General features: G+C 39.4%; 1 protein-coding gene across 1 annotated transcript in view; it reads right to left on the minus strand.

Annotated features, from left to right (window-relative positions):
• Window positions 1-9,316, minus strand: part of cep112 (centrosomal protein 112) — a 96,055-nt gene extending 86,739 nt beyond the window's left edge. Inside the window, exons 1-5 of the mRNA XM_087808368.1 lie at window positions 9,236-9,316; window positions 6,345-6,444; window positions 3,696-3,808; window positions 2,042-2,185; window positions 522-667 (exon numbers count right to left, since the gene is read on the minus strand). Coding sequence (XP_087664494.1) covers window positions 522-667; window positions 2,042-2,185; window positions 3,696-3,808; window positions 6,345-6,444; window positions 9,236-9,316 — 584 coding nt within the window. The remainder of the gene's footprint in view (window positions 1-521; window positions 668-2,041; window positions 2,186-3,695; window positions 3,809-6,344; window positions 6,445-9,235) is intronic.
• Window positions 9,317-9,535: the final 219 nt, after the last annotated feature.

Consider the following 9,535-nt stretch of genomic DNA (forward strand, 5'->3'; position numbering starts at 1 on the left):
ATATTTGTTAATTGTTAATTATATAAATATATTTTTTTCATTTTAAACATACTTTATTGAACTCTAAACCATTAACATTCCTACAACATTGTTTTTCTACTTTCACTAACCGAGAGCAATAACTATATTAAATAGAAATTATTAAATATGTAACGAAAGCTGCTAAATTAAGTAATTCACAGATTCAATATTTGAATTACTCATTTATTTAGACACTCTTTTATAGTTTTTATTGGATGTGACTGGCTTTTGCATTTTAATTTTGTTGTAAATCGTACAATGAAAAATAAAGATTTTTCTTATTCCGATTGATTCTAAATCACAAACTATGGCACCAGATAAAATTTAAAACAAGATTTTATAATGTAGTTTGTAGTTTGTTAATCTACTGTTTCTGTAAGAAATAAATCAGAATTTAGGAGCATCAATAATAATAGAACTTGTACGAAGGAACGCTAAAAGAATTGGTCAAAAGTGTGCGTTTTTTATTTGCTCAATAGGTAGATTAATCTTATCCAAACCTATGAACAGCTCCCTGCAGCTCCACCTCCAAAGAAGCCATGCGGATCTCCAACTGGGCTTTTTCTTGTGTCATCAAAGCGTTGACTTTCTCCATTTCCAGAGACTTCTGCTTGAGCTGCAGCTCCAGGTCACTGGCGGCGTCTTCCTGCGTCGCACGAGCGAAGACGATCAGCTTCACGTGTGGACATCCAACGTTAATGTGTAACTTGCAACTGAAACACTGGTGATTGCTCCTGATGATAAGGTTCCAGGGTTGAGTCAGTACTTGGGTGACTTAGGTCAGTCTGTCAAACTGAGCCTGAGAAACCTGGGTGTTGTATTTGATAAAGACTCTTGTTCAACACTGCAGGAAACTGACCAGAGACTGTTTCCTTCAACTGAGAAAAATCTCTAAATTTAGGAAAGTGTTGTCGGAACATGATCTGGAGCTTGTAATCCATGCGTTTGTGTCTTCTCGTCTGGACTATTGCAACAATTTGTTTTCATGTCTTAACAAGAAGGATCTGTCTCGCCTGAAGTTGATTCAGAACTCTGCAGCGAGAATTCTGACCCGCTCTAGTAGAAGAACTCACATTTCTCCGATCCTTAAAACTCTTCACTGGCTTCCAGTTTCTTTCAGGATCAATTTAAAATTCTGGTTCTTACTTTCAGATCTATTCATGGTCAGACTCCTCCGTACATCACTGATTTGATCCAGCCTTACACCCCCAGCTCGGGCTCTGAGGTCTGTGGATCAGAATCTACTTATGGTTCCTGAACACGGTTCAGGACCAGAGGAGAGAAATCCTTCCAGGCTGTTGCTCCTTAGCTTTGGAACGATCTTCCTCTCTCTTTGCGCTTGATGGATCTACTGACTCCTTCAAGAAACATCTTAAGACGTTTCTATTTGTTCAGGCTTTTCCTTGATTTTCTGGAACTCCTGTTGTGTTATCAGTTTTATCTTGAACTTTAAAGTTTATACTTTATTGAATATTGTTTTGATCGTTTAAGCGCTTTGTGACCCTGGTCTAGAAAAGCGCTATAAAAATATAAATTACTTACTTACTTACTATTTACAAAAGACAGAAGGCTTTTTTCTTCTCCTCATCTTCTCGGACCTGATGTCTCCCCGTAATTACCGTCCAAAGGTTGACGGTTCCTTAATATGTCCTCGCTGACAGATCAAGGCCGTCAAGCAAGGAAGGTCGCCGCTAATATTGGCAACGACTCCAAAGATAAAGCTGCCGTGTTCACGACAGATGTGTGTTTTTAAGGGAAACTTTTGAGAGAAAGTTGATAAAACATACTTTAGTGATTTTTTTTTTTTTATTCATGTCAAAATTGTGGTTATGCAAGAGTCGGCTGACGCTAGGATCAAACATGTCTGATGACAGCTGTGAAATATTTGGCGCTCAAAGGTTGAACTTCTTTTGATGGGAGGCAGAAAGGCTGGGAAAATGGATCGTGACACTAATAAAGGGATGAAATAAAGGAAGGTGTAGCTTTAAAGCAAAGGGTGTTGTTGTCTGGAAATACTCACTGCGGATCGAAACTGAGCCTCATACATGGAATCCACTTCTGCCAGTCTGACGTTGGTCTCCTTCACCAGGTCCTCCATCCTCTTCGTCTGCTTCTTCTGGAGTTCCATCTTCTGCTGGTCAAACTGGGCCTCAGCGGATCTCAGCTGGAAGAACATTCGTCACTTGGATTATGAAATGAATCAACAAACAAATCATACTTTTGAATCAAATATTTATGACTTTCATTTGTATTTAGTTTTCACTTTTAGTCTTTTTGATCTTGTAAAATGGAAAGAGAAAGAACTTTGACAGAGCATACCTCTGCCAAGGAGCTTATTTCATGGGACTGTATAAAACACAATGATATAAATAATAAAGAGTAAAAATAACTTCCATGATTCAGGCTACAACGTGGAAAAATACTACAAAGCCTCGCCAGGTTGTGCTACGAAGCTTCCAGGGGTAATACTACATAGCCTTGCAGGGAATTTTACGTTACCTCGCGGAGTAATACTACTAAGCCTTGTGGAAAGGAGCTATAAAATCAGTACTGGTATAATACTAGTAACATTACGATGCAACAAGAAGTAACACAACGAAGCCTTACGGAGTAATACTACAAAGCCTTGCAGGGAAATTATACGAAGACTCACGGAGTAATACTACTAAGCCTCGCGGAGTAATACTACTAAGCCTCGCAGGGAAATTTTACGTAACCTCGCGGAGTAATACTACTTAGCCTCGCAAAGTAATACTACTAAGCCTCGCGGAGTAATACTACATAGCCTTGCAGGGAAATTTTACGTAACCTCGCGGAGTAATGCTACTTAGCCTGGCGGAGTAATACTACTAAGCCTTGTGGGAAGGAGCTATTAAATGAGTACTGGTATAATACTAGTAATATTACGATGCAACAAGAAGTAATACAACGAAGCCTCACGGAGTAATACTATGAAGCCTTGCAGGGAAATTATATGAAGCCTCGCGGAATAATACTACAAAGCCTTGCAGGGAAATTATACGAAGCCTTGCGGAGTAATACTACCAAGCCTTGCGGAGTAATACGACTAAGCCTTGTGGGAAGGAGCTATAAAATGAGTACTGGTATAATACTAGTAATACTACGAAGCTTTGCAGAGTAATACTATGAAGCCTTGCGGAGTAATAGTATGAAGCCATACTGAGTTATACTACAAAGCCTCACAGAGTAATACTACAAATATTAAACAAAAGCTGTTTCACAAGATTCAATCAGACCAACACTGTATTTTAGTTTCAAATTTTCAAGATCCAATATTATTTTTTTCTCTTTAATGGGCAGTGTTTTCATTTTGTCTCAATAATTAAAAAAAAAAGACTTTAAAAAATGATTTTCTGCTATAAAACGAGACAAGAGACCTTTGCGGTTATGACAAGAAAAACTCTTTTTTTTTTTCAAACTTTTGCTAAAACCAGCTTTGGCAGAGAACATTAATTGTTATGCACTTAAAAGCGCCCGGACTATAGCAGGCACAGCTTGAAGAGATAAAGATTTTCTTCTGAGAATCCAGAGGTGCCCAGCTGCTCGCAGTGAGGTCCACGAGCCTCATTCGATCAGACAGTTTCCTCTGGCTTAGGGGAGCTTACAGGGGGTTGGGCGGCACCAGATCCAAGCCCTTCAACTTCTCCCTCTACCTTCCTCTCCAGTTCCTCTTTCAAGCAGCTCTGATCCAACGTCTTCTTCAGCTCAGCAATCTGCAGATCTTGGCTCTGCTGGATGACCTGGGAGTCTTGAATCGTTCGTTGAACTGTGGGGGAACACACACACATACACACACACACACACACACACACGCACACACGCACACACGCACAAACGTTAGTCAGGTCTTGCCTCGGGGTCTGGAGACACACATATACACACAAAGTTCTCCTCAAAGAAATGTCAGTAAATCAATGTCACTAAAGATTCTGCTTCTATCAAATGGCCAGTAGCAATTCAAGTTCATGTGCCTTTCATCAGGCTCTCCCTGAGACAGGATGGAGGAGGAGAGAACTCAATATAGCAACAAGCTAATGGAGGTTTACGTCTAATGAATACTTACCGTACTTTTTCGAACACAAGACACACCGGCTTATGAAATGCATTGAGTTTGAAATCTGCTTCCTAAGCATAACTCTTCACAGGTGCCATTTTGAGTTATTACAAAGCCTTGCGGAGTTCTACTACGAAGCCTTGCAGAGTAATACTACGAAGCCTTACAGAGTAGTACTACGAAGCCTAATGGGGAAATACTACATAACCTTGCGGAGTAATACTATGAAGCCTTGTGAAGTAATACCACGAAGCCTTGCAGAGTAATACTACGAAGACTAATGGGGTAATACTACATAACCTTGCGGAGTAATACTATGAAGACTTGTGCAGTAATACTTCGAAGCCTTGCAGAGTAATACTACGGAGCCTAATGGGGTAATACTACATAACCTTGCGGAGTTATACTATGAAGCCTTGTGAAGTAATACTTCGAAGCCTTGCAGAGTAATACTACGGAGCCTAATGGGGTAATACTACATAACCTTGCGGAGTTATACTATGAAGCCTTGTGAAGTAATACTTCAAAGCCTTGCAGAGTAATACTACGAAGCCTAATGGGGTAATACTACATAACCTTGCGTAGTTATACTATGAATCCTTTTGAATTAATACTTCAAAGCCTTGCAGAGTAATACTACGAAGCCTAATGGGGTAATACTACATAACCTTGCGGAGTAATACTATGAAGCCTTGTGAAGTAATACTATGAAGCCTTGCAGAGTAATACTACGAAGCCTAATGGGGTAATACTACATAACCTTGCGGAGTAATACTATGAAGCCTTGTGAAGTAATACTTCAAAGCCTTGCAGAGTAATACTACGAAGCCTAATGGGGTAATACTACATAACCTTGCGGTTCTCGTGACGACGGTTCTCGTGACGACGTTTCTCGTGACTACGGAGAACCATCGACAGGAAGTAATACATTCAAAGTCATTTACCATTAAGGAGTAGTTACATTTATTTTACATTAGCTTACATTTAGTTACATTTATAAGTTACATCTGGCCCTTTGAGGGCAGCCATTATGATGATGTGGCCCCTGGTGAAAACCAGTTTGACACCCCTGCTTTAGAACCTAGAGGAGTAATACTACGAAGCCTAATGGAGTAATACTACAAAACCTCGCGGAGTAATACTTCATAGCATTGCGGAGTAATACTATGAACCCTGCCAAATTAAAACTACAAAGCCTTGGGGAGTATTCTAATAAGCTTTGCTGATGAAGCCTCAGAGTAACACTACAAAGCCTTACAGAGTAATACTACAAAGCCTTTCTGAGTAATACTATGAGGCCACGCAGGATTATACTACAAAGCTTAGTGGAGTAATACTACAAAGCATGGCAGAGTAATACTACCAAGCCTCACTAACTACTACAAATCTTATTTGAGTTATACAACGAACCCTTGCTGAGTAATACTACAAAGCCTAATCCAGTTACACTACGAAGCCTCGCTGAGTAATAGTAAGAAGCCTCACTGAGTAATACTACGAACCCTTGCTGAGTATTACTACAAAACCTAATCCAGTTACACTACGAAGCCTCGCTGAGTAACAGTAAGAAGCCTCACTGAGTAATACTACGAACCCTTGCTGAGTATTACTACAAAACCTAATCCAGTTACACTACGAAGCCTCGCTGAGTAATACTAAGAACCCTTGCTGAGTAATACTACAAAGCCTAATCCAGTTACACTACGAAGCCTTGCTGAGTTATAGTAAGAAGCCTCGCTGAGTAATACTACGTACCCTTGCTGAGTAATACTACAAAGCCTAATCCAGTTACACTACGAAGCCTCACTGAGTAACAGTAAGAAGCCTCACTGAGTAATACTACGAACCCTTGCTGAGTATTACTACAAAACCTAATCCAGTTACACTACGAAGCCTCGCTGAGTAATAGTAAGAAGCCTCACTGAGTAATACTACGAACCCTTGCTGAGTATTACTACAAAACCTAATCCAGTTACACTACGAAGCCTCGCTGAGTAATAGTAAGAAGCCTTGCTGAGTAATACTACAAACCCTTGCTGAGTATTACTACAAAGCCTAATCCAGTTACACTACGAAGCCCCGCTGAGTAATAGTAAGAAGTCTCACTAAGTAATACTAGAACTTAACAGATAAAATAAGTTTAAGATCAGTGAGTTCAGCCACAACTCACACATAAGGCGCACTTCAATTTTTTAAGAAAATCTCGGAATTAGAGGAAATACTTTCTGCAGTACTGCTCCTTACTCACCTCTCATCTCCAATTCATGATTCCTCTCCTCCAATTCCTGCATCTTCGCTCGATACGAACCCTTCATCTGGTTCATCTCCCCATTTTTTCTCAGTAGTATCTACAGAGAGGATTCATTTGACGCAGTTCATTAAATGCAGCTTAAAACATCTATCGACCGAGTCATGTTTCAGCCCAATACTCTGGAGGTGAAGCAGTACTTCTGTGGGGGGTGTAGAACATGAAGAGGGCGTGTCGGCGAGCAGCATCACACAGCTGGAGCTGATGCAGGACACGCGACACTCTATGTATAGACGTCATGTTCCATATTCATGTCTGTTCCTTAGGAGGACGGAGTGTAACTGAGTCAAATGGAAACTGAATGAACCAGCTGTGTCGAGGTGCCGCGACGGTAACCGCCTCCGCTTGCAGCTGCCATCTGTGCGTGATTAGATAAATTGGGCCGTGGAGAGCAGGAGCGCCAGTAAGAAACGACAAGTCGGGGTCCCTTCATGTGAAGGAATTAAGGGGTTTTAAATAAATATAATTATGAAATTGTTACATTTAAGGGTTGTTAGGATTCGTTCAGGTGAGAATTGTCATCTTCCTCCATTCCAAGTACCATTACTCCTACTACTACTTTGAAGTCCTAGTTAGATTTATTTATTCTTAAATAAAAGCAACATTTATTTAATTTCAACAGTTTTAATGGTGTCTATTGTAACAGACTTATTCTGGGTTATATTCTGTTAGATGTTAGAGGTTTTAATATTAAGAAAAATTAAACAAAAATTGTAATGATTATTTTCTTTTGTCATAGAGTCCAAAATGTTGTTGAATAAAAAAAGACAAGGGGGACCTTATAATACAATAATACCAAGCTAACACAATTCAGGGTCTGTTGCAATTGACAACATTTTGCACAAAATCAATACTGACCGAAAATAACTTTCATGTTCAAAATCATTACAGGATTAAAGCTTTTAGAAAAATACACTTTTTGCATCCATTGGTTTCAAATATACTAGTTCAATATCGAATAAAACCTACATGATATGCATCTGTAGTAACAGGCAAAGAATCCATTTCACATTAATAATATATATATATATATATATATATATATATATATATATATATAATAATAAGTCATTTTATAATGAATGATAGTTGCTTGCAGGTTATATTCCCACATCGGCAAATCAATAACTGACATTTTAATCTTTGTTAGGCAAGTTATTAATTATTTACCTGCAAAATTCAATGGGAAAAAGGGGGGGTCCATCTCCGGTGGCCGCCAGGTAAGTCGAGAGCGAGTATTATTGATCCAACAAATGAATAAGAAAGAATTCTAACCCTCGTTATTTGAAATAAAAAATGTACCATTAAATTCCATTGTTAGCCAACAACTCACACACGTAGCTCACTAAACACAACTATAATCTATGGCATTAGTTTCACAGACTGGATTGAAACGGCAAATATAAAATGGCGAAAAACGTTAAGTGCATAAAGAAAAGGTGTTTACTATAATAAAAACTGTGTCCGTCATGCAGAAAAATGCCTGCTTCCCCAACAGCGTTGGAGAGAGTAAACGGAAAGTTAAGTTGCGCAGGGTCACTGGGTCAGCGGGTCGGTGGAGATGTAATCGCTGTCAAGACTGAAAGGTCGTGATTTTCTTAACGTTGCTGTGGCCGAACAGTAGGAATGACGCCCTGATTTTGGGAGGTCGCTGAAGAAGACATTGGATCGGAGCTGCTTGAAAGAGGACCTTTGTCCGTGCAAAGTTTTGAGTTGTTTGCTTGTCCGGGGCCAAAGCTAGGAGGTTGCAAGGTCGGTAAAAATTCGCAGAAATCGTCATGGGGAAACTAAACCTATGCAGCCACTTTGCGGCAACTTTTCGCCCAAACAGACGTATTATATTAGAGACGCTGCAGATGTTACTTTTGTCCAAGGCCAGTCAGTCCTACTATAATGCTGAATCAGCAGAAGCCAAGATGGTCCTATTTGGAATTTGTATTTGACTTATTTTCAACAGTTTACTGGCTTATTTTTTGATTAAACTCAACTGAAACAGGCGTCTAACTTGTAAAGAGATGTGTTTTAATCGTTTTATTATTGTTTGTTTTTTTACCAGGTTACTTCTGATAGTGAGAATATGGCCGATCCAGCAATGATGGAAGGGGCAAGAACGTATCTCTATATCGGCTGATAAAAGTCTTACTTCAGGGCTCTTCATGTTGACTCATTGAGGATTTTAGAGTAACATATAGACAATTACCATATACTCACTGGCCTGCTCTCCAATTAGCCTTTCCATTCCCACTGAGGGGGACAATGATCAGTAACCCTTCAGCGGTGTATACATTATTCAAAAGGCGACTAATTAAAACTAAACTTTTCCGAGCGGCTCGTCAGAATCCGCTCAGAATGGGCCCTCTTTGAAGCCGTTACAGGGAATTCAGGGCAAAAAAATCCGAAAATTAACTTGGACATATCTCACAATCTGTGTGTAATTAAAGTCGGAGCAAGCCGTCATCCTGTCTCTTGTCAAACACAAAGCAAAGGCATCTTGATATGATTTTCTTTTTCTCTTTGAATGCTAGCTTCTGTCCCGGCAAAGGAAAGTCATCTAGACTTACGGTACACTAGTCGCTTGAGCTGCACCCCGGTTTGACGGGCACCTAAAAAGGGGGAATAAACTTTCTCTAAGCCTATTTTCGTTGGGGAAAAAAAGCAAGCTAAGGAGATATTTTAAACTTCATACAGTCCGTCATAGTTAATAACAAAGCCATCTTATCTGACCAAGGAAAACAGTTTTAACGCTCCGTTAATCTGGCTTTGAACTGATTTGAAACAGCATCCATGGCACACTGTAGTAACACTTTATAATCGTTGAAATTCAAACTTACATCTTCAATGACTTTATCCTGACGTTGTTCCATCTTCAGCTTCTCCTCCTGATGTTTGGCCTCTAGTACCTTCATCTCCATCTTGTTACACAAACACAAAAACAATAATGAGATCCAGCAAATAAACCAACTTTCAATCTTTGACACAAATGTAGCATCTTAAGAGATAAGATGAAAACTGTGGTTGAATGTCTGATAATAATAAGGGGTGTTTGGGAATGTAAGTAAGTAAGTAATTTAAATTAATACCACGCTGTTCACAAAGCGCTTAAACAATCAAAAATAAAAAAATAAAATCTA

Source organism: Callionymus lyra, chromosome 15 (genome assembly GCF_982586985.1).
Source record: "Callionymus lyra chromosome 15, fCalLyr1.hap1.1, whole genome shotgun sequence".
NCBI lineage: Eukaryota > Metazoa > Chordata > Actinopteri > Syngnathiformes > Callionymidae > Callionymus > Callionymus lyra.